At 56.9% G+C, this 24,556-nt stretch overlaps 1 protein-coding gene and 1 non-coding gene across 2 annotated transcripts; one reads left to right on the top strand and one right to left on the bottom strand.

Annotated features, from left to right (window-relative positions):
- Positions 1-1,458: 1,458 nt before the first annotated feature.
- LOC115509479 lies at positions 1,459-1,567 on the top strand. Its single transcript, XR_003967378.1, has one exon. It is a non-coding gene; the product is annotated as a U6 spliceosomal RNA (small nuclear RNA).
- Positions 1,568-4,038: 2,471 nt separating this feature from the next.
- Positions 4,039-23,987, bottom strand: COLGALT1 (collagen beta(1-O)galactosyltransferase 1). The gene is made up of 12 exons (XM_030304072.1): positions 23,662-23,987; positions 21,607-21,717; positions 20,812-20,929; positions 16,571-16,705; positions 14,782-14,986; positions 12,265-12,384; positions 8,176-8,252; positions 7,985-8,091; positions 7,741-7,873; positions 7,066-7,193; positions 6,000-6,206; positions 4,039-5,753 (listed from the first exon to the last, which is right to left on the bottom strand). The coding sequence occupies exons 1-12, from the start codon at positions 23,922-23,924 to the stop codon at positions 5,486-5,488; spliced, it is 1,872 nt and encodes a 623-aa protein (XP_030159932.1). The 5' UTR covers positions 23,925-23,987; the 3' UTR covers positions 4,039-5,485.
- Between the last annotated feature and the right edge of the window lie 569 nt (positions 23,988-24,556).

Raw genomic sequence — 24,556 nt, 5'->3', positions numbered from 1 at the left:
CATCACTCCACCTGCCAACCTGCAGGGACCATCCAGGGAACGTAAGATAACCAGGTTCCTGGAGGGTGTAATCCAATTATGTGATTCATGATCCATGTACGATTCCATTTCATTACATAATTTATTACACTGCGTGATAATTACTCTGTTCCTAATCCTGCAATTACATATAATAGGCTCCATGATTATGCATCCTACAATTACCCAATCATTCTTACCATCGCCATAACGTACAGCGGTAAACGAGGAGGACGCGGTGGGTTGACATCAGAACCCGCCCCGATCCAGCCCCTTTCCAGGCGGAGGCTGCCGAGCTGTCGCCGCGCTCAGGGACTTTCCCCGCAGCTGGGCGCGTGCTCAGGTCCACCGACGCAGATGCCTGGGGGAGTCTGGAAGGCCAGGAGAGACCCAGAGCTGTCTTGCTTTTTGCTTCCCCTTCGCTCTGCCAGCTGCCAGGCACGGAAACACCTGCTCTTCTGGAAGGTGCATCCCCTTGTCCGGTGACAGGCTTGGAGGGCGTCGGAAAGCAGTTGTGGCCGAGGCAAAGGCGGCATTCTATTTCTGGATCACAGATACAGGGTGTGTGCCCAGCGTGGGAGGTTTCAAGGCCCACCTGACTCTCTGCCTTGATTTCGAGGAGCTTCGGTTCCCCTGGTGAGCAAGTTCTGCAGGATCATTCCTGTAGGCCCAGTCCTGGTCCCGCTCCCGGGCACCAAGAGTTGGCAAACTATCCCCACCACCACCACCACCCCCCCCGCCCCCCCCCGCCGCCAAATCCAGCCCACTGCCTGTTTTTGTAAATAAAGTTTTATCAGCACATGGCCACGCTCATCCATTTACTCATTCGGCGCAGCCTGCGGCTGCTTTCAAGCTACAGCAGCAGAGTTTCCTGTGTTAAACCCTTTCTGTTAAAAGACTGGGTGGCTCAGTCGGTTAAGCGTCCGACTTCAGCTCAGGTCATGATCTCGTGGTCCGTGAGTTCGAGCCTGGTGTCGGGCTCTGTGCTGACAGCTCGGAGCCTGGAGCCAGCTTCGGATTCTGTGTCTCCCTCTCTGTTCCCGCCACCCGCCTCCCTTGCTCTGTCTCTCTCTCAAAAATAAATAAACATGAAAAAAAATTTTTTTAAGACTTCAACCGGTTTTTCAGGGCGCCTGGCTGGCTCAGTCAGTAGAGCATAGGACTCTTGATCTTGGGGTCATGAGTTCAAGCCCCACACTGAGCCTATAGTTGACTTAAAAAAAAAAAAAAAAAAAAAAGATCTCTTAGTTTGTTTCCCACCCTTAATCCTGACTGATATGCTACATTTTTGATACATAATAAGTGATGATACATCCACAGACCCAGCCGCAATTACAGCATGCTACAGGGGAATGTGGAGGACTGAATAGTGTCCTGTACCAAAGATACCCACGTCCTACTGCCCAGAAAGTGTGAATGGTATTTCAAATGGTAAAAGGAGCGTTCTCTGTGGCAGCCCGTATCCTAAAATTGGAATGATACAGAGAAGATTAGCACGGCCCCTGCACAAGGATGCACATAGATGGCAAAAGGAACGTTGTAGACGTAATTAAGGATCTTGAGACGGTGGGAGATTCTCCTGGATTATCCAAGTGGGCCCTAAAGGCAATCACAAGGCTCCCTGTAAGAGGGATGGAAGAAGGTCAGAGGAAGGAGTAGGAGATGTGATACAGGAAGTGGCTGTGAGCCAAGGAACGCCCGCGATCTCCAGAAGCTGGAAAAAACAAGGACTTGGATTCTCCCCTAAATCCTCCAGAAGGAAGCGAGCCTTCTGACATCTTGACTGTCCTCAAGTGAAACGGATTCCAGACTTCTGAGTATAACTTCTTTTAAAAAAATTTTTTCTTAATGTTTATTCATTTCTGAGACAGAGACAGAGCCTGAGTGGGGGAGGGGCAGCGAGAGGGAGACACAGACTCCGAAGCAGGCTCCAGGCTCGGAGCTGTCAGCACAGAACGCGACACGGGGCTCGAACTCGCAAACCGTGAGATCATGGCCTGAGCTGAAGTCGGTCGCTCAATCGACTGAAGCCACCCAGGCGCCCCTCACTTCTTCTTTTTTTTAAATTTCTATTCATTTTTGAGAGAGAGAGAGCAGGGAGTGGGCAGAGGGGGGTGGGACAGAGGATCCAAAGCGGGCTCCACTGCTGAGAGCAGAGAGCCCAATGCAGGGCTCGAACCCGCAAGATCAGGACCTGAGCCGAAGTCAGAACCTTAACCGACTGAGCCACCCGGGCGCCCCTGAATGTACCTTCTGATATATACGCGTTATCTGTGGGAACGTGGAAATATACATATTTCGGAAGGAAGGATAGGATTCTCCTGGAGATTTTATTCGAGATAAAATTGGGATTCCCAGGCGCCACCTCTAAGCTTCTAACCCTTTCAATCCGGCGGCAGAGCCTGAGAATCTATGTTTTAACCAGAGAAATGTCAAAGCAAAGGAAACTTCCCTTCATGCCACACACACACACAAAAAGACCCTTCTAGAGACTCCTGTCCCCAAGACGCTGAATGGAATGGTGCAGGATTCTTAACCACAGCACTGTGGACTTTTGGGGCCAAAGCAGTCTTTCTCGTGGTGCGCCCTGTGCATTGTAGGACATTCGGTGGCGTCCCTGGTTTCTACCCACCAGATGCCAGTAGCAGCCCCCACCCCCCCCGTCGTAACCACCAGAGACGTCCCCAGACATCACCAGATGTCCCCGAGGAACAAAAACACCCAGTTGAGATCCGCTGGGTGGATCTGAAAGTAAGATTTAGAAACACCCCGAGTAACCGGAACACCGGAGAAGTGACTCCGAGGTTCCACGAGAGGGGATCGGTTAATACGCTCGCATCACCCGCCTCCGAAAAAAACACAAGGGGAACGGTCAGGACTTAACGAGAAGAGTAAATATGGCAGCCGCACGAGGAAACACACACACCCATCCTTCCAGCATTTTCACCTGTATCGACTCACCCAACTGAAGTTAGGAGCTCCAGCAGGAAGATGCGTCCTGCAACACCGCTCTCAGTGGGGCCGGGACGCTCTTGGGCTGGACCGGCCGAGTGCACGGTCCGTCACCATCGCGGAACTTTGTATGTGACGACCCGGAAGAGAACTGGTAGACGTCTGCACTGATCAGAGTGTCCACGGTATGTTGTGACATTTCAAAAGGAAATTGCCGAGGGGCACCTGGGTGGCTCAGTCGGTTGGGCCTCCAACTCTCGACTTTGGCTCCGGTTGTGATCTTACAGTGTGTGAGATCGAGCCCTTCATCGGGCTCCGCTGCGGACAGTGCAGGGGCCTGTTTGGGATTCTCTCTCTCCCTCTCTCAGCCCTTCCCCTGCTCGCCCGCGTTCTCTCCTTCTCTCCCAAAATAATAAACTTAAAAAAAAAAAAGACAATTGCTGAAAAACTGGGTGCGATCTTGTCGCATGTTTACATTCTACTTCTTCTGCAAGGATCACACACTATCTGTGTTATTTTGTAAAAGGCCTGGGTAGGTGCCCACGCGCTCCAAGGGCTTGAGAATCTTGAGGACCTTTAAGTATTGGACAAAGGAGATCCAAAGGCGGTTGGGTGTGGATAAACGCCCCACCTCCGTCGCCCCTGGGGTGGGACTGCTCTGATGCAGTCTCCTGAGGTCCCCAGTTGTCCAGAGTCAAGTGTTCACTGGCATCCTAGTCTCCCGTCCCCACCCCCCCTCGGGGATTCCTGGAGTCACCTCTCTGACAACTCAAATCCTCATCTTAGGAGTTTCCCGGAGACCCCAAAACACGGCAGCCTGTCTCCTCAATCTGTCGTCGGCGGCAACCCCGCGGTCGACCCCACAGGACACAGCGCACTTGGCCAACCGTCCCCGGGCTATTCCAGGGAAGTTTTATGGGGCTCTCACTACACCCTCACCCGCATTCACTCCACCAGTGGGTTTCTCTCCGGCACCTGGCTTCCTCCCACACGGGCCGGCAGCGGGGGCGGGGAGCGTGATTGTGCACTGGTGGTCAGCGGAGCAGTGGACCAAGAAAAGAACACAGATTTATGTGAAAACCAACCAGGAACATTTAATAAAAAAATAAGCAAGTTATCCAGGACCTGACCCAGTGAGCAGTCGTCCCTACGAGAGCAAAGTCCTGGCTCTGACATTCATTCCAGGCCAAAGACACAGCAAGCCCTCCAGCCCCCGCTGGGGGACATCCTGCCCAGGCCTCGGGCAGGGCCCCCGGGGGGGCAGCTGAGCCCACGCAAGGCCCCAAACACACAAACAACCCCACCGAAGGCTTGAACACAGGAACCCCACTGCGCAGGCAGGACCCACACGTGGGATGCAGGCCGGGGAGGTCGAGCCAACAGGGGGACGGGTCTAAACAGGAGCAGGGGTGAGCACAGGAGACCCAGCCCCCGTATTCATCCCTTGCCCCCTCCAGGGGGGCTGGGTCTAGGGGAGCTTGCGTGTGGCCCTGCGGTCACTGGGACCCACAGCCGCCCCCCGCGAGGGAAGAGCCACCCTCCCTCCTGGGTGGTGGGGGGGGATTTTGTCTGCACGAGCTTGAGTGATCAGGGTGGGGAGGGGTGGGCAGGGGTCAAACTCAGCCAATCATTCCCCAGTCCCACTGGGAGTCCATGAGGTCTGGTACACAGCAGGCGTTCAATAAATGCCCGCTGCACAAAGAGATAAAAGACTCGTCTTGTGCATCTCGGTGGCCCGGCACACACGTAGGTGACCCGGTGCCAACCCGGCGAGTGTTACACTATATGACTAATGCCTGTAGGTGCTCTTTAGATGGGGTGGGGGGTGGGGGGGAGGAAACCGATCGAAGCATGAAAAGCACCTTGTTTCTCTTCATCCCCAGCACACAGCAGGCACTCGATAAATGCTCTGAGTCAGTGAGAACTTGTCTTTGTGTCACGAGTACCAGGCAGGCACAGAGCGGGTGCTCGGATGTGTTGTTGGAAGAAATGAACGAAAGGGGCTGGTCAATCTCAATATTCCCAGAGCCTAGGATGGTTGGTGCCCAGCCTACAGTAGGCGTTCAATAAATACTTGAATGAATCAAAACAATGACTGTGTATCACTAGTGCTGATTCTTGGGGCGGTGGGGGGAGGGGCGGTCGGTAGAACCTTGACGACTGAATCGATCACTGGCCTACGGAATAACTGCGCCTCGCTCACTGCCGCTAACACAGAAGCCTGGGACACAGCGGGGACTTCAGGTGTTCGGCCCCTGAAGATAGGAAGGTGTCTCGTTCCCATCTGATCCCCCCGGTTCCGGGCCCCGTTCCCGGCATACAGTAGGCACTCCATTAAAGCTGCCTGCGTGCACGTGATTGCTGAACAAGAGCTGGCTGGATACCGCCTTGCGTGGAGGGCCCTCTGCGGCCGGCCAGGGGTCCGCAGGGGGCTGGGGGGGTGGCCCTTCTGTCCCCGGCGAGCACAAGGAGGCTGGGCCAGCGATGCCTGCTTTGGTGTTTCGGCCGCAGCCCCTCAGAGCTCGTCTCGGGCGGCGCTGTCCAGCGGGGACTGCAGCACGTCTGAGTTCTTGGCCTCGCGACTCAGTGCCTGCTGCTCGCGCATCTTCTGGGATTTGGCACGGTCCCAGTCGGTCTTGACGTGTTCGTTGTTCCACACGACCGAGGTCTCCGTGTCACTCACGTAGCCATCGTCCCCTGTGTAGTGCGTGGGGTAGATGAGCAGGGGCTCCACCGAGAAGGCGCGAAGGTTGCGGGGCGAGAAGTGGGCCTTGTACTCAGACCTGGGGGAGGGCGGCGAGAGGAGAGGCAGCAGTGGGTTGGCAGTAAGGGACAGACTGAGACGGAAGTGGGCAGGGCAGTGGCGGGGGGTGGGGGGGATAACGTGGAGCCGGAGGGTGGGGGTAGCACGGGGGAAGAAGCAGGCAGAGGAAAAGACACACCCTTGGGACAGACCCACGGCAAGAGCCCACCCAGGACAGACCCACGGCAAGAGCCCGGCCCGCGTGCCCGCCGCAACCCCCTCTCACACTGGGTGCTTGTCAAACATGACGGGCAGGAACTCGTCGACAGGCAGCATCTTGGAGAGCGGCTGGGCCGCCAGCAGCTTGCGGGCGCCTTGCAGGGAGATCACGTAGGCCAGCGTCCAGTAGGAGTAATCGGCCTCCACCAGGTTCCTCACACGGGGCACAGCCTTCTCCGGCCTCTCCACCTGCATCCTCTTCCGGCCCACGTAGCTGGGGTGCAGAGTTAGGGCCCTGTCACCCCCCTCCTTCCCGCCCGCCGGAGGACGCCCAGCGAGCAAATCAGAGACCTAGCGAGCCTGCGTCAGGCCCCGGGGTGGCGGCAGGCGTGGTGCGTTTGGGGAGCGACGGGGAGGCCGGAGTGGCTGGGCCAGGGAGGACCCCAGGGGCTGAGGTATGCAGGGAGGAGACTGGGTTTTTCCAAGGGCACCGGGGAGCCACGGGAGGATCTGGAGCTGGGAAGGGAAGGACGTCCTGGACCCTGGCTGAGGCTGAACCACGGGAAGGAGTGGGGCCGGGAGGGAAGCTGCTCTGACTTCACAAGGCTGTGGCGCAGCTGGGCAAGGCGCGGGAATGTGGTGAGGGGTCAGGGACGAAGGGGTACGGGGCCCAGGGCCCTGCATCCAGCAGGACAGCGAGAGAGGGAGAGAGAGAGAGAGAGAGAGAGAGGGAAGAAAGGACAGAGGCAGGGAGGAGGGTCCGAGTGACCTAGAGGAGATTCCAAAGGACTGTTCCAGAAATACGCTGGCCACACCCCACCTCGAGCTGGTCCAAGACCCAGGCTCCCCGGCTATGCCCCCACAGTCCGCCAGGCCCCCAGCTTCTGGGAACACTCCCAAGCCCTGACCACACCCACCCCAGGCCACGCCCCAAGCCCCGGCTGCTCTCAGATCCGGGGAGCGCGGGGCCTCTTCTGCTATACCCTCAAGAGTTGGCTCGGCCTGTTAACTTGCAAAGGCCATCAGACCTACAGGCTCTAGGCCACCCTTCTGAGCTCCAGGCTCCAGCTCCACCGCACCCCAAACTGGGCCCCGGACCACGCCATCAGCCCTGCCCCCACCCCCCGACTCACATGAGGTCCCAGTCCAGACCCTCCCGTTCCACGTCCCGCATGAGGTTCAGCAGGCGTCTCTTGAAGAAGATCTCAAAGCGCAGGTCGTCCTCGAACACAAGCGACTTCCGCAGCCCGCGGTCCACCACCTGAGGGAGGACGCCCTGCCCACGTCACACAAAGACCAAGGCCAGACCCGACCCTGAAGTCAGCTCTGCTTGAAGGCCCTGGGGCAGCCGGAGAGAAGCAAACAGGCACCTTCCTCACCGTCTTTTGGATCGACCTCCCTCCCGTTGAGGGGGGCTGCCGAGCCCCTGACACGGGGCCGGCGTTGGTTAATGTCCCCGCAGCCGTCATTTCTAATTGTAAATGTTGAGCACAGAGACCAGGCCCCGGAGACATTGGACAGCAGCTGGGTGGGAAGAGGCCTCAACTGGGGGCCCTGGGTCTCAGACCCCACCTTCTGTGGGAGCCGGGCTCCCCCTCCCTCCCTAGTCTGTCTCCCCGTCTGCACAAAGGAGGGACAACAGCTGCCCCACCCAGGGTTCAGGGGACTTCCGGTGAAGCAGTCACCGGCGAGAGGCCCTGTGTCCCGCTGAAGTTCCGGAAGCCCGCAGGGGGCGCCAGCGGTCCCCTCCCGGAGGGGCCAGAAGCCTGAGGACCCGAGGACGGCCCGCCCTCCCCTGCGAGGCCTACCTCCTTCCAGACGTTATAGTGGCTGAGGAAGCAGCCCAGCTCGCCCTTGGTGAGGGGCCGCCCGTGGTAGGGGTCCCGGTAGCCGGGCAGCATCTGGATGCCCAGCGCCTCCACCTGGCTGGTGTTCATGGCTCTGGAGGCAGGGAGCAGGGGTCAGAGGAATCGGCCCGCCCCCTTGCACCGTCCGCACCCGCCAGGGAGCGGTCTGCACCCGTGCGTGTGGACCCCCCGGGGTGGGACTCACTTGCCGTCCACGGCCTCCACCAGCCGGCACTCGATCTCCTGCGCCCGCAGCGCCCGCAGCATGCGGTCCCGCCGGTCCTGCCGTCGCTTCAGGTTGATCAGGAAGACCTGCGGGCCCGGAGCTTCAGTGGGAGACTCCAGGCCGGGCCCCCGCCCCCACCCCCGCCCCCGGGGAAGGAAGGCCTGGCTCACCTCGTCAAAGCCCATCTTGTCAGGCGTCCTGGCGGGCACGGAGATGAACCTGGAGGGCTCCGCCGGTGGGTGCTTCACTGTAGGGCGGAGAGAGGCCACGGGGTCGGTGGGGTCCCTCGGGGAGGGGCCGTGGCCTCCTAACAACCTCCCTACCCCAGCCCCTGTGTGACCCCCCGTCACCCCAAACTCCTCGGCCTGGCACTGGAGGCTGTGCCTGAGCCGTCTCCACTCACAACTCTGGTGCTAGTCTCTTTCCCCACCCCCACTCACTCGGGCTGTCGGCACTGCCCCAAATGCACCCCCTTCCTACCTCAGGACCTTTGCACACGCTGGGCTTCTGCCTGAAACCCCTTTCCTTCCCCCGCTCCATCCCCTGAGTTCTAAGACGGCCTCTTGAGTTGGAGCGGGGCACCTTCTCCTGGCTCCCACAACACCTGGGCTTCTGCCATCGAACCCCAATCCTGCAGTCCTACGTCTCTGGTTTCCTGTCTCCCGTGTGCCCCACAGAACAGACACCAGGTCTGTCCACTCACGCTGAGTCCCCAGTGCCCAACGCTTGGTACGCAGCAGGCACTCAATAATTACTCGTAGAACGAGCACAGGAATGATGGCAAGCCGTGTGACGTTGACCTGCCTGGGCCTTGGCTTTCCTCATCTATAAAATGGGACTCTAATAAATAAAAACCACTAACAAAAAATTCTTTAAAATGGGGTCCGATTTTAAAAACCTCCTCCTCCCAGAGGTTTCAGGAAAAGATGCCACGAAACGACACACATTATGGGTTGAACTGTGTCCTCCCCAGTATGTTGGCATCTTTACCCCCCGTACCTCGGAATGTGACCTTATTTGGAGGTAAGGTTTTAAAGACATAGTCAAGTGAAAATAGTGACTGGGATCCTTAGAAACATGGGAACTTTGGTTACAGACGCACGCGCAGAGGACCACAGGAAACGTGCAGGGGGATGGTGACCGTGTGACTGGAGCGCCTACAAGCCAAGCTATGCCAAGGACTTCAGAGTGGCCATGACCACTCCCCCGTCAGCTGCAGTGAACGACGCTCAGACCACGTCCCTGGGGCCCTGTCTTGGCACACCCCTGGTGGTTTCCCTCAGAAGGATCAGATCCGCGGGTGGACGGGGGGTTGGGGAGGCTCCTGCACGCCCACTGGGCTGGCCCAGAGGAGCCCAGCCTCACGGGCAGTGCGGCATCTGCAGCCGTCAAGAATACAGGCCCTATGTGAGCCTGAGGGACAGACACAGGCCCCTCTGTCTGGGACAGACCTGGGCGAGCCCCAAAGCCAACCTGGGCCCCCCAGGGACACCACATCCTGGGGTTTTTTTTGGTTTTTGTTTTTTTTTTTTTTTTTTGCCTGCTGGGGGCCCTACACAGCTCTGACCACCCCCTGCCCTCTTTGGGGGAGCCAGAGACCAAGGGCAAGATGTTGGGGCCTGAGCATCCGGGTGCAAACTCCAGGTGCCTTTCCCTTCTCTTTCTGAGCCTCTGCCCCTCCCCTGGGGCCCAGGCTCCCCTGGCCTGAAAATGGAGCACATCGGGCATGCAGAAGGAGCAAAGCCATGCAGCCTTTCCAGAAAGTCACATCACAGTGGTGATAAAAACCTAACACCTTCAGACCCATCGTGGGGTGAAGAATCGAACTTGCCCAAAGAGAGGTCTGGCCTTTGTCCCCAGCTCCTGGGAGGCGGAAGCCCTCTGAACATCCTGCCTGGCAGGACTATCTTTGTTTGCCTGGGGTCTTGGGCCACACCGGGTGGTCTATGCTGACAGTGTGATGTAGGATCTGGCGCCATGTGGAATCAGCTCGCCCTCTGCGAGGACTAGACGTGGAGGTCACCCATGTGGCAGTCAGCCAGGTCCCTGTGAGTCCAGTAAAAACCCTGGACGCCGAGGCTCAGGGGAGCACCCGTGGCTGGCAGTACACCATGCGTGTTGTTCACACTTTGGTGCTGGGAAAAGTACAAGCTGGCCACACGACCCCACAGAGAGGGGACGACTGGAAGTTCCATGCATGGAACGCTCCTGGATACCACCCCAGACACCCCTTCCCTCTGCTGACTGTAATCTGTGTCCTTTCACTCGTAATAAACCGTAACTGTGAGTGTAGCAGCTTCCGGTGAGTCCTGAGTCCTTCTAGCAAATTATCAGACCCGAGTGTGGTCTCAGGGACCCACGGACTCTGCAACTGGTCTAAGAAGTAAGAGAACTAGTAACACCGGGCAGCAAGGCAGGGGACGAGCGATTCCACTTCCAGAAGCACCAGGCAGCCCAAACCCATCCGCTGAGGAAACAGGGGCGGTGGGAGGGCCAGGGGAAGGCCAGGGCCCGGGCTGTGGCTGGTGACAGGATACAAAAGCGATCATCACCCGCACACACACAACGCCCATCGCCGCCGTGTGGCTAAAGCTCGACGGACAGGACTTATATCGAGCAAGGTTTACGGGGCCGACAGGGAGAGATGCCGTATAGTCCGGGGGCGGGGCAGTGGGGAAAGGAAGCAAGTCTCCGGGTTCCCCGTACTCAGGGACCTCGCGGAGCTTTTCTGCGACTCTGAAGCTTCGCCGTAAGACAGACTTGAATGCGTGGGGAAAAAATGACACGCACAGCCTGAGTCCAAGCGCCCACGCGTGGACACGTGGTTTTCACTCAGACCAGAAGGAAGGATTTGCACCAACACCTGAAACCTCCAGCCCCTCCTTCCTCTCGTTCAATATGCTTTGCTCTGGCCCCTGAGAAACGGGGAAATATTCGCCCCTCTGTCATTTTTGGTTTCTAACAGCAGCGCGAATGGTTTCCTGACCAGAGACAACACTGGAAATATTTGTGAAACTTTAAACTAGGAAAGCTACGGAAGCCTCGGAGAGATTTCTCAGGGTCTGGTCGCCAGTGGGAGTTGGTGACAAGCAGAGATCTACCTCCTGTGACTGCAGTCTGGTGGGGTTTGCCGGGCCGGGTGTGGGCATCCGTCCCTGACGCTCAGACGTTATGCGGGGCGGAGGGGGGGGGTGGTCTTCAGCCTGGTCACCTTGCAGCCTCCAGATGTCACCTCCAAATACCCAGAAGTTGCCCCAGAAGGCAGGGTGCCATTCCACCCTCAGCCACCAGGGGGTGCCACAGACAGAACTTTCTAGAGCGTGGGCAGAGTGGGAAAGGAGCCCCAGAGCTGGGCTCCTCCCTGTCTGTGCAGTGGGAGGAGTGGCCATGCCGCTTCAGAGGCCGTCTTGGGGGAGTGTGTGGCCAGCACAGGGCCAGGCCCCCGTGGAGGTGGCCAGTGTCTCACTGCTGGCTGCTCTGGAGATCCCCCAGCTGCTCAAACCACCACGAGGGCAGCTCAGCCCTGCGTGCCTGTCCCACCTCAGGGGCCCACTGGAGGGACGGCTGGCTTAACAGTTTATGGATTGATGTGTATATGTACATACATACTAGAAAGACGTGAGCTTGCAACTATGATACAAATACCTTTTTAAAATAAATCTATTCAAGTGGGGGAAATAAAAGCATTCATGTAAGAGAAATACAAGACAAAGAATGGTGGGTCTGGGGGTTGGCAGGGGTACAGATGAGGAAACGGCTCAAGATGACAGTGTCCCAGACGCTACCATGCACATGAAGGTCTATCAGTGAAAAGCTGCTGCCCCTGGGCTCCCACACCCTCCATGGCTCCCGCCTGCCACCGGGGGAAAAAGGCCTGTTCCTCAGCTTAGTGTCTGAGGCCACTGCCCCGGCCCCGCCTTGCCAGCTCTGCCCAGCTCACCACCTCCATTTCTGCCCCGTCAACCTTGGCTGTTCGCTGGGCTCACGTCCCCTCCAGCCTCCTGGCCTTTGCGAGGGCTGATCCTCCGGCTGCAATCTTCTTCCTGGCTAACTCCCGTCCACCCTGCATCTCAATGCCACCTCTTCCGGGAAGCCCACCCCGACCGCTCTCGGGAGGCTGCGCGCAGCTACCTGCAAGCTGTTCGTGCCGGGTACCCCCTGCCCCCAGCCAAGGGATTGGCGCGCGGCAGACGCTCGCGTCGGGGGATGGGTGCGAGGTGGCGGAGAAAGGGAGGTGACTTGGGCGCGGGCGGACTCACCCATGACCTCCAGCTGCACGTGCATGAAGCTCTCGGCCTCATCCTGGAGGCTGCTGTGCGCCCGCAGCGGCACTGGCAGGAAACCATATACCTCCTTGTTGCAGACGTACATCTGGACCTCTGGGGCCAAGGAAACAACAATCAGAAGTGGAAACGGCGGGGCTCGGGGGTGGCTCAGCCGGTTGAGCGTCCGACTTCGGCTCAGGTCGTGATCTCGCGGTCCGTGGGTTCGAGTCCCGCGTCAGGTTCTGTGCTGAGAGCTCAGAGCTTGAAGCCTGCTTCGGATGCTGTGCCTCCCTCCGTCTGTCTCTGCCCCTCCCCTGCTCGCGCTCTGTCTCTCTCTCTCTCTCTCTCTCTCAAAAATAAATAAACGTTAAAACGAATTATTAAAAAAAAAAAAAAGTGCAAATGGTGTGAAGCCGCACGGCCCCGGGTGGGGCTGGATCTGAGACAGGTCCCGCTGCTCCTGGCAACCGGCAGAGGCTCCTCAGCTCCCCATCTGGGGCCAGGAGCCAGAGGAGGGGCTCACGCTGCCGCGCAAGCCCATGACAAACTCCAGAGCTGTCAACAGGCGCCTTGCGCGGCCACGGACTCAGTCCCCGCAGGATTCCATGACAAACCAAACCGCCAAACAGCGGGTGGACCCCACCAGATGCACCCTTATGCCCAGAAAGGGGCTGCAGCTGAACAAAACATTAGTTACATCAGAGCCTTCTGCATTCGCCCTTTTCTGAGTGGTTTACATCTTTGGATCTTGTGTAATCTTTTTTTTTTTTTTTCCCTTAAGTAAAAAACAAAACAAAACAAAAACCCGGTGAAAATGATTTTTCGTTTTAACTGGTTAAACTTTTTCTGTGAAGGGCCAGATGGTCAATATTTACGCTTGTGGGCCAGACAGTTCTGTCTGAATGACTCAGTTGCCGTTGGAACGCGAAAGCGGCCATAAATGATGCTTAAATGGATGGGCGTGGCTGCGTGCCGCTGAAACTTTATTTATAGGCCCTGAAATATGAATTTTATATGATTTTCAGATGTCACAGAATATTCTTGTTCTTTTCATTTTTTTCCATTCAGATGACCAACTATATACTTCTTATATATATTTGGTCTTTGTTCACAGTTTCTGGCTCACGGTTCCCCAAACCCGTGGAATTTCCTAAATGTTGAGAGCTTAAAAGTGTCTCTTATGTTAAGAAGTGCCTTTTGAGAAGCATTTAAAGAGGAACCCCCCCCCCAACACACACACACACACACACACACACACACTGATTGCCAGGGGAATCAACCATGAATAGAAGGTTGGATTCTTCAGAGGAGAGAGGTAGAGGCTGAATCACCAAGAGCCAACGATTCAATCAACTGCGTCTATGTCACGGAAGCCTCCATAAAAACCCGACAGGATGGGGTTCAGAGAGCTTCCGGGGTGGTAAACACGTGGAGATGTGGGGAGAGCAGTGCACGTGGAGAGGACGAGGAAGCTCGGCGCCCCTTCCCACGTACCTGGCCCTGGGCGTCTCCTCTACGTGGCCGCTCCCGAGTTCTATCCTTTTATAATAAATCAGTAATCTAGTGAGTCGAGGGGTTTCCTGAATTCTGTGAGCCGCTCTGGCAAATTAATGGTGAGACCATGGGTTGGTGGCTGGCATGTGAAGTTGGGGGCGGGGGGGGGGGGCAGTCTTGTAGGACCGAGCCCTCAACCTGTGGAATCTGACGCTATCTCTGGGTAGACAGTGTCAGAACGGAGGTGAATGATAGGACACAATGCTGGTGTCCGAGAATTGCTTGTTGGACAACACGCGCCCCCGCACACATACATGATGCAGTTGGGTCCAGGAACCAAAGGCATTCTTAGCTCGTGGCTACAGAAAAACAGATCGTGGGCCGGCTTTGGCCCATGGGTCATAGCTGGCCGCACGGTGGTTTTAAAAATACGACAAGTCAGCTATGGTTGGCTGTGTTCTCTCTCTCTTTAAAATGTTTTTTGGTGGGGGGGGGGGGAGGCGTCTGGGTGGCTCAGTCGGTTATGTGTCCGACTTCAGCTCAGGTCATGATCTCCCCGTTTGTGGGTTCAAGCCCCACGCCGGGCTCTGTGCTGACAGCTCGGAGCCCGGAGCCTGCTTTGGATTCTGCGTCTCCCTCTCTCTGCCCCTTTCCCGCTTCCTCTCTGTCCCTCAAAAAATAAATGTTAAAAAAAATTTTTTTTTTAATTTTTTCCCCCTAATTGTACAGTTAGGGAACAATTATGCTCAGCTACAGAAAACTGGGAGAACACAGGAGAATATCAAGATGGGAATAACCCTCAATAAATAGGTCTTAAACACCTGGGGAGTGAAGCGCCCCAGCAAAGCTGGGGCTGGAAAATAAGTAGGTCCTGAGGATATCGCCTAACACCTGGCTACAGCCACACCTGAAGCCATCCCTGCATTCTGCAGCTCTGATTCTGTGAACCTTCTGTGGGCTCGGCACCGTCCCAATGAACCGGACGCCCCAGTGATGGCCAACTCCCTGCGGGCTCACCTGCTTGCTTGCAGGAGAAGGCAAAGACGATGATGTCGTCAAAGGACCAGGTGTAGTCGGGGTGAGGAGGGTAGAATGCCAAGTTCCTGGATGCCGCCTTCCGCAGGTCGATCAGGAAGGTCGAGTGCACCATGGGAACCGCAAAGCAGCCCTGACGGTCCCGCTTGCGAATGGGGATGTAGGCAGGTGTGCGTTTGTAGTAGCCCTGCAGGGAGAGGGGCAGAGTGCGGGGGTCCCTAAAGGTGAGGCGGGGGGCCTGGGACAATGGGAGGCATGGAACAACTCGGGAGAGCGAGACCCAGATGCCAGCCTCTGGCCGCAGTGGGTATTTGCTGGGTGCAAAGCTCTGGGTGCGGTCAGGCCTCATCTGCACCCCACCCCCCACCAGAACCTCGGCCACCCGGGGCGGGGGGGTGGGTGGCAGATAAGGGAAGGGAAGCGGTTGTCCACCCGCAGACCTAGCTCCACACTTCAGATCAGGAGGGAGCCACTGGGGGGCTCAGTGACTTCGGCTCAGGTCATGATCTCACGGTTCGTGAGTTCGAACCCCATGTGGGGCTTTGCACGGACAGCGCAGAGCCTGCGCTGGATTCTCTGTTTTCCTCTCTCTCTGCCCCTCCCCTGCTAGCACTCTCCCTCTCAAAATTAAAGAAAGATTAAAAAATTAGAAAAAAAAAGAAGAAGAAGAAGAAAGACAGGAGACATTAGGGAAGGAGGAAATCAGAAAGTCAAGAAAGGGCTGGATCTTTGTGAGCCTTTGATTTACTCTGGACAACTTCAAGGAAGTTGGGGGGGAATCTTCTAGAAAAGATGACGTAACAGTCGGAGGTTGGTCTCTCTCTTCATCATACCTTTACAAACTGTAATTCTTAGAGTGTAACATTTAGGTTTCTACGACATATTTTTAACAAATAGAAACCGTGAAATTGTTCACTTTAAAATGGTGAGTTTGGGGCGCCTGGGTAGCTGTTGGTTAAGCGTCTGACTCTTGATTTCGGCTCAGGTCATGATCTCACAGTTTGTGGGTTCGAGTCCCACGTCGGGCTCCATGCTGGCAGTGCGGAGCCTGCTTGGGATACCCCCTCTCTCTGCCTCCCCTGTTTGCTCTCTCAAAATAAATAAAAATAAACAAACAAAGCTGAGTTTTATGTTATGTGAATCACCCAACAATTAAAAAGACAGGCAGAGTCAAGAGGGGTCCCAGCTCCAGCCACCAAACCCCATTCCGCTGGCATGGTCCCCACTCCAGCACCTACCCTTTCACTCCCCCTGGAGTTGCCTGCAACCCCAGCCTCAACCCTGGGGTGGGACTTGTGGCCCAGGCTTGGTCAATCCGAACCTGGCATTTTCCTGGCTTCAGTAACTGGCTCAGGTGTAGGAGGAGACTAGACAGGGACCAAAGTAGACTTTGGCCAGATGGTGCCGGGATCATGCCTCAAGAGTCTGAAAATGAAGCCACCCAAAGGATGGAGGAAGATAGGAATGCTGTTTGAATACCTAGATCAAGCGGTGCCTGAAGTCCTATCCTGGCACCGCCCCTTCCTAGCTGTGTGAGCTTAGGCAAGTCAACTCCTCTGTGTGTTTCTATTTCTGCTTCAGTAACTGGGAAGAGGGTGGGGAGGAGAGGGCACAATCACAGCCCCTCCCCAGAGGAGCTACTTAAGGATTATCACAATGATGTTGTGAGATGCTCACATGAGGTGGTATGATAAGTTAGACTCTAGCCACAGCCCCCAGTTGCTCACCCCTCCCACCCCCGGCCCACACCCTACCCCAGAAGCCCCCTGACCTGGGAAGTCATCCCACACCAGAAGTTGGAGTACGCAGCCCGCGAATCCAGCATCGGGGCCACCACGGTCTTATTCTCGGCGATGAGGAGGCTCAGTGTGTCAGGGTTGAGGATCAGGTTGTCTGCATCCACAAACTGCAAAACACCCAATACAGCATCAGCATGGGTCACGGGACTGACCTGGGCTGGGCCACGGCTCTGAACAGCCAGAGTCCTACAGGGGAGGGGTGCCTGGGGATCCCGGAGCAGCAGATGGGGCCCTGGAAGCCACCTGGTTCCTCAAGTGACAAGCCAAGTCATGCTCATACAATACACTACGCAGCAAGAGAAGGGACAGACCACACAGCACAAAGCAGCATAAATGGGTCCCAGATGTAGCACTGGAAACTTTCAAAACGGGCAGTGCTGGAGGACGAGGACAGTCGGAGCAGAGGCCACCTCCGTGCGGAGTGGCTGGGAGGAACACACGCTTTTCCTAACGTCAATTAGATGCTGATAAAATGCGTATAAAAATCAGACCTTCACATAAGCCTTTTTCTTTTCCTTTAATGCCTCGAATGTTGGGATAAAAAGATGGTGACTTCCTTGTTGCGGCATCAGATGAAATCTACCAGCCCGGGAACAGCGTCACCATGGGGGGGGGGGGGAGGGGTGCCTGCTGGTCCCCCCACCCCAAACCACGCGTCACCAACACTCTCCAGCAAGGCCACGCCAGGATGCTCACCACAGTGTTATTTATCACACAACCCAGGGACGACCCAAGAGTCTGGTGGTGGCGAACCAGCCAGGGGGGTTCGGGCCGCGTCCCACCGCGGAGTGAGCCAAGACAGCTGGGAATCGCGCCGCAGAAAACGATCGGGTAAGGGTGGTCCTGTCCACCGGGGATACGCAGGTCACGATGCGATTCCACACTCCGAGGCGTGCTCCAGGACAACGGGAAACAGGGATGAGACATTTGCACACCCAGGCTCCCCGTGGCATTGGCCACAGCAGCCAAACGGCGGAAATGACCCAAGTGTCCGTCGATGGCAGAAGGGATGAACAAAACGTGGTCCCTCCGTTCAAGGAACATGACTCAGCCACCAAAAGGACTAGAGTTCTGGCACACGCTACCACATGGATGGGCCTTGAGAACATGGTACACGGTGAAGGACGCCAGACACAAAAGGCCACGTGGTGTTATGATTCACTTACACGAAATGTCCAGAACGGGCGCATCTATAGACACAGAAAGCAGACTGGTGGGTGCCAGGGGCTGGGGGAGGGGGAGTGGGGAGTGATTGCTCATGGGGACAGGGTCTCCCTCTGGGGTGCTGGGAATGTTCTGGAACTAGGCAGAGGTTGTGGTTGCACAACATAATGAATGTACTAAATGCCGCTGAGTTGTCCGCTTTAAAACAGTTAATTTTATGTTATGTAAATTGCACCTCAATTAGAAAACACAGAAAAGCAGCCAGAAAGTGAGTCTCCCTGGGAGGTAAGATTATAAGGTTTGCTTGTTTTTTTTTCTTTCCTAAGTTTCTTATTTTTTTTCTTGTGTATTTTCACACCAGTAACACCTATATCGCTTGCAAAAGGAGGAAAAAAGAGGGTCCTTTTCTTCCCCTTTTTCTTTCTTCTATTTCCTTCCTTCCTTCCTTCCTCCCTCCCTCCCTCCCTCCCTCCCTCCCTTCCTTTTTTTAGAGAGATCCTTTTTGTAACAATTTTAAAACACCGGACAAAGGGGTCCACATCCCAGTATGGATTTCCAAAGACCCCAGTCACAGAAAGACACTGGTATGCCGAAAGCTGCTTTGAGTTTTTGTTTTTGTTTCTTTAGTTTTATTTATTTTTTATTTATTTATTTTTATTTATTTATTTTTTCAACGTTTATTTATTTTTGGGACAGAGAGAGACAGAGCATGAACGGGGGAGGGGCAGAGAGAGAGGGAGACACAGAATCGGAAACAGGCTCCGGGCTCTGAGCCATCAGCCCAGAGCCCGACGCGGGGCTCGAACTCACGGACCGTGAGATCGTGACCTGGCTGAAGTCGGACGCTTAACCGACTGCGCCACCCAGGCGCCCCTGTTTCTTTAAACTAACACACTGAGTTCCCCCCAAGTTTGCTGAGGGAGAGAAGTGCAAGCCAGCCAGCCTCGAACCTGGGGAAGCAGACAAGGTGGCTCTGTGCTAGATGGTTCCAGGAGGGTCCCGTCTCCTCTCTGAACCTCACTGGTTCCGAGACTGCACCCAGCACATGGTCACCTACCTCTCTGAGCCTCCACCTTCCCATCTGTAAATGGGCTGATAAGACATCAACCTACAGGGCTCCCAGAAGTCTCTTTTTTTTTTTTTTTTCAGTTTAAGAAAAGAAAAAGTAATTTATAAAGGGTGTTCCATTCTTTCTCCTCCACCCTCTCTGCAGAGCTCAGGTCAGGGACATGGGGTCCTCCTGGCACCCTCACATCTAGTCCCTGAACAGAGCCTGTCCCCTCAGCCTGAAAAAGCATCCCCAATCCATTTGCAGTCACTCCCCACTCCTCCTGCTCCATATTGGCCTCTACCCTGGCCTCCTGCTAACCCCATTCCTGCCCCAACAGACCCTGCTTCCCCATGGGGGAAGCCATGGGGCTTCTGAAAATCATAAATCAGAACACAGTTCTCCTGTGCTCACATACCCTCCATGGCTCCCCATTACCCTCAAAGTAAAAGCAAAATCTCTCCATTGGTCTGCGTAGTCTGGCCCCCACCCACCACTCCAGGACCGCCTCCATCACCCCTCCAGCCACACCGGCCTCCTCGCCAGTCCCTGTATGCCCCACGCTTGTGACCTACTCTGTTTCCTCTGCCTCAGACACTGTCCCCCAGTGTCCCCCCAGAGGCTGGCTTCCTTCTTCCTTCGGATCCACTGCTAGGGTCCCCTCCTAAGGGAGGCCCCCAACCCTGCTCACTCATCACAACACCCTGATTATGCCATCTGTTGTGGACTGAACGGGGGCCCCCAGAAAACGATATGTTGAAATTCTGACCCCTGGTAACCTGTGACTGTGATCTTAATAGGTTCTTTGCACATGTAACTAAGATGTAGGTTAAGAGGGGGTCAGACTGGAGTAGGGTGGGCTCTAAATTCAATGACTAACGACCTGATAAGAAGCGACAGAGAGAGGAGTCCGTGTGACCCCAGAGGCAGACAACAGAGCGATGTGGCCACAAGCCAAGGAACATGCGGAGCCCCCAGAAGCTGGAAGAAGTGAAGAAGGACCCTCCCCTAGAGCCTTCAGAGGGAGCAGAGCCCCGTGGACACCTTGACTTCAGACTTCTGGTCTCCAGAACCGCGTGACAATAAACTTCCATCATTTTAAGCCCCCCCCCGCAGTGCGGGCTACTTTATCACCGTAGCCCCAGGACACCGATCCGCCACCAGCTGCCTTTGTACGATCGCAGCACTGGCTGCCTTTCGGTACGTCCTCACTCAGTTTCGTTTTCTGGTCCCGTCCACCTTTCCGGGGACGCTAGGAAGGCAGGGTGCAGCCCGTGCTGACCCTCACCGTGTCCTCGGGGTCCGGCCCGCGGACGGAGGGCAGGGGAGAGGCTCACAGACGTCTGCCCACTAAGTAAATAAGGAAGGTGCAGACCGCAGCTCAGGGCCCGGCGTGTAGATGGAGACCAACCACAGGTACGTCAGGCTGGCATGAGTGCACTCAGCCTCCACGGGGAGCCAGGCCCAGCCTTCAGTGCCATCCACCCCCACCCGCACCAGGGGGGAGATCACGTCCAGATCAAGGGGATGGGCTGACGGGGCTCGCAGGCCTGTGGGGAGATACCTTAACATTACTGCACTTGCGCCTGAACCGTCCCTCCCTCCAGAGGCAATGGCCGGCCCAGAAGGAAGTGAAAGTCAGGCCCCATCGCCAGTGCCCCCCAGCCCCCCACCCCATCCTCTAGCTTCTCGGAATTCGCCCAGAGGATGTTATCGTCGGGCGTGCAGGAGGGGCAATAAAAAGGAGGTGGCCCAAGGGTCCCACCACAGGGGACGGTTAGGAACACAACCTGATGACTAAGAGCCCAGGGGGCCCTGGCCTGAATCCCAGCAACTCTGCTACCCAGCTGTGTCACCTCTGACAACTCACTCCCCCTCTCAGAGCCTGTTTCCCTCCGTAAACAGGGGGGCTAAAGTTGGTCTCTACAGCCCACTGCTCCGGCCTCCCTCGGCCACCCAGACCTCCCCCGCCATCTGGCGGCAGCTGGCCGAGACACTCACCAGGATGTAATCGGCCCACATGTCCCGGGCAGATTTCAGGGCTGCCTGGCGCAACTTCATAACGTGCTCGTAGCGCGAGTCGGACCAGTGTTTGGGGCCCTCCTCGTCCGGGTAGGACCTGCAGAGAGGCAGCTGTGCTGTGGGAAGCGTGGGGCACCATCGCAACCCAGGGGGCAGTGGTCAGAGAGGGCTTCCTGGAGGAGGGGATGTGTGGGCTGGATCTGAAGGCTTCGAGGAAGCAAGAGGAGAAAACTGGGGGAGGGAGCCCAGGGCCAGCTGCAGAGGAGGAAGAAAGCTCTGGAGATGGGGGTTGGGGGGCCTCTATGCCTTGCAGGGTCATTCCTGAGGGTAAGAGGGGCCGCAGAAGCAAACTTGCAGCCTGTCCTCCCAGACTCGGAATCTGGTCTGGGCAGCAGACGGGTTAAGAAAAAAAACCTGAAAGGATTAAAGAAACCAGGGGTCAGCACTGCCCAGGGGATCATGGGGAAGCTAAGCAGTAGAGCTCGTGCCAGGGCACAGAGGGACACTGGGGACAAAGCAGTAGGTGTCCCCACCACCAGGAGGACAAGGGCCCAAGGGAACTGCGGGGAAGAGAATTTCTGGGGCAAAGGTCCAGCTGGAGGATTACGGCCCATTGAAGCTGAAGGCGGATCAGAGCAGCCAAGGCCAGCCCTTAAGGCTGCAGAGCTGGGACAAAGGGGAATCAGGAAAGGTGTGCGGATAAGGGTGCAGCCCAGTCCGGCTGTTGGGGCATCGGGGGGGGGGGGGTGCATCCGGGCAGAAGCCGAAGCTCACCTGGGCTCCTCCGCCGGCCGCCACTCCACAGAGTGGTACCAACTCTTCACGGCCACCAGCCATTCCCGCAGCACAGCCGACGTATTGTCTGAGTTGTGGTCTGTGGCCACCCTGCGGGCAGAGCAGGACAGGCAGCGTGAGGCCGGGGACAGTGAGGCAGGGCAGACCACCGGGGCAGCAGGGCAACAACAGACTCCGGACCCCAAGCCAGCCTCCCACTAGCTTATAGCCCTGGGCAAGATGCTTCCCCCCCTCGCTGCCTGCTTCCTCATCTGAAATACAGGTGAGGGAGGACTGGACCCACTTCCCTGGGCTGCAGAGGGGATCAAACGAGCTCATTTTGGAAAAACACATCAGATGTCGTTAGTACTATTGAGCATCTAGGATCTTATAACCACCCCAAGTACTAAATAGGTACAATTTAGTTTTACCATGTTTTCAAAGTTTATTCATTTATTTTGTGAGAGAGAGAGAGAGGGAAAGAGAGACCCCCAAGCAGGCTCCACTGTCAGCACAGAGCCAGAGGGGGGACTCGAACCCACGAACCCATGGGAACCCATGAGATCATGACTGGAGCCAAAATCAAGAGCCGGAGACTTAACTGACTGAGCCACCCAGGCGCCCCTGTGCAATTTAATTTTAAAATGTAGGGGCGCCTGGGTGGCGCAGTCGGTTAAGCGGCCGACTTCAGCCAGGTCACGATCTCGCGGTCCGTGAGTTTGAGCCCCGCGTCAGGCTCTGGGCTGATGGCTCAGAGCCTGGAGCCTGTTTCCGATTCTGTGTCTCCCTCTCTCTCTGCCCCTCCCCCGTTCATGCTCTGTCTCTCTCTGTCCCAAAAATAAATAAAAACGTTGAAAAAAAAAAAATTAAAATGTAGCCAGTATATCACATACGCTCACCCCCCCTTCCTCAATTGTCTCTTATGAGCAACACCACCTTATAGTGGGCTGTGGTTACTTATTAATTCAACAAACATTTCTTGGATTATCCAGGCTACGCAATCTGGGGTGGAGGAGTGAGAGCCATTTAAGAGTTCAGGTTTGGGGCGCCTGGGTGGCTCAGTCGGTTAAGCGTCAGACTTCAGCTCAGGTCACGATCTCGCGGTCCGTGGGTTCGAGCCCCACGTCAGGCTCTGGGCTGATGGCTCAGAGCCTGGAGCCTGCTTCCGATTCTGTGTCTCCCTCTCTCTCTGACCCTCCCCCGTTCATGCTCTGTCTCTGTCTCAAAAATAAATAAACTTAAAAAAAAAAATTAAGAGTTCAGGTTAACCATAAAGATGAGAGCTATCCCCCCACCAAAAAAAAATTGTTATGAAGTCGCCAACAACAGCAGTGATGATTAGTAATGACAACATAAGGGTAAGAGTACTAGTCCCAGCTCTGGCCCATCGGGCACCAAATCAGAGACGCCAGGCACAAGGGCTTCACAGGCATTAACTGGTTAATTTTCTGAGACGGACCCAACCGCAGTGACATTAAGGCCCCCCATTTTCCAGATGAGGAAACTGAGGCAGGAGGCGGGAAGTCACCAGTCAGGCGGAACTCGGCCCCATTCCCCTGCCAGGAAAGAGCCACTTCCCCCTTTGGCCACTAGGGTCCGGTAACCCACCCACCCACGCTGGTTAGAGGGCAGGGAATCTGATTCCGGCTGGGTTCGGGATCCAAGGCAGCAGGAGCCGAAAGGTCTTTCTGTTAGCGGAAGTGCCGTGTGGGCCGCGGGGACCCCGGGTTCCCCTTCTTTGGGGCTGCGGGTGCTCCGAAGCGGGTTTGAGGGTTAGTCCCAGGCAGAGCCGCCCAGCCCTGGGCTGGGCGCGAGGGGTCCCGGATCTGCAGAGCGCGGTCGGTCAGTCCTAATGCGGCGGGGAAGGGACAGGGGGAGGGGCGGGACGGCAAAAGCAAAGGGCCCGCGCGCCCGGCCCGCCCCGAAGAGGGAAGCCAGCGGGGGCCACGCGTGGGTCCGGTCCGGCCCGCCCCGCCCGGTGCCGGGGCAGCAGGCAGCGCGTGGCGTGGAGCCCCCCGAATGGGGACAAGCAGGCCGGGCGGGGGCCGAGCTCACCACAGCGCCGTGCGCTCCCGCGGGTGCCGCAGCCGCTCGAGCGCGCCCAGCGTGGCGGGCAGCGCGTGGGCCGCGTTGCGCGCCAGCAGCGCGATGAGGACTCGCGGCGCCTGCAGCGGCGACTCCGGGCTCCAGCGCTCCTCGGGGAAGTAGGCGGCGGCGCCCGGCGGGCCCCCCGGGGGCGGCAGCGCCAGCAGCAGCAGCAGCAGCAGCACCGGGCGCGGCCGCCAGCCCCGCCTGCACGCGCGTGGGGCCGCCGCCATCGCGCCACGCGTCGCCTTTAAGCCGTTTTTTCTGCCGGCGGACGCGGACCGCGCCTTGAAGAGGCCAGTGGGGGGCCCCGCCCTGCCGCGCGTCTTAAAGGGGAGGAGCGCCTGGAGTGAATCAGCTGTCTGGGCCCGTTTCCCAGGCCCCGCCCTCAGGACGGCCTTAAAGGCACAGAGAGCCCGGAGCCTTCCAATCTGACGTGACTCTGGTGCCTTCAAGGTGCCGGAGCTCAGAACAAGCCCTGCCTCCCGACACCTGCCCCCGCCTGATGTGCCTCCAGGCGGAGCTGGCTAGTTAGGACCAGGTTTCACGGGGACGTCGTCTAGGGCTGTTGGGTGTGAAGCGCGCGTGGCCCCTGGCGTCCTGCAGACCTGGCTTCAAATTCAGCCCCCACCGTGGGCTCCCAGTGTGAGCCTCAGTTTGTCCATCTGTACTATAGGGTCTTCCCGACGCCTCAAGGCTGGCGGCTGCTGAAGCCAGATACTTGAAAATGCTGAGCACGCGATCTGGGGGCAGGGTGGGAGTTTCCAGAGAAATGCTATCAGGGAATTGTTTCCCAGGACGCTTATCAATGTACTTTACGATTGCTTGTTTCTGGGCCATTCTTAAAAACTAAGTTTTAAGAAGG

Source organism: Lynx canadensis, chromosome A2 (assembly GCF_007474595.2).
Source record: "Lynx canadensis isolate LIC74 chromosome A2, mLynCan4.pri.v2, whole genome shotgun sequence".
NCBI lineage: Eukaryota > Metazoa > Chordata > Mammalia > Carnivora > Felidae > Lynx > Lynx canadensis.
This window is presented reverse-complemented; position numbering and strand designations above follow the sequence as displayed.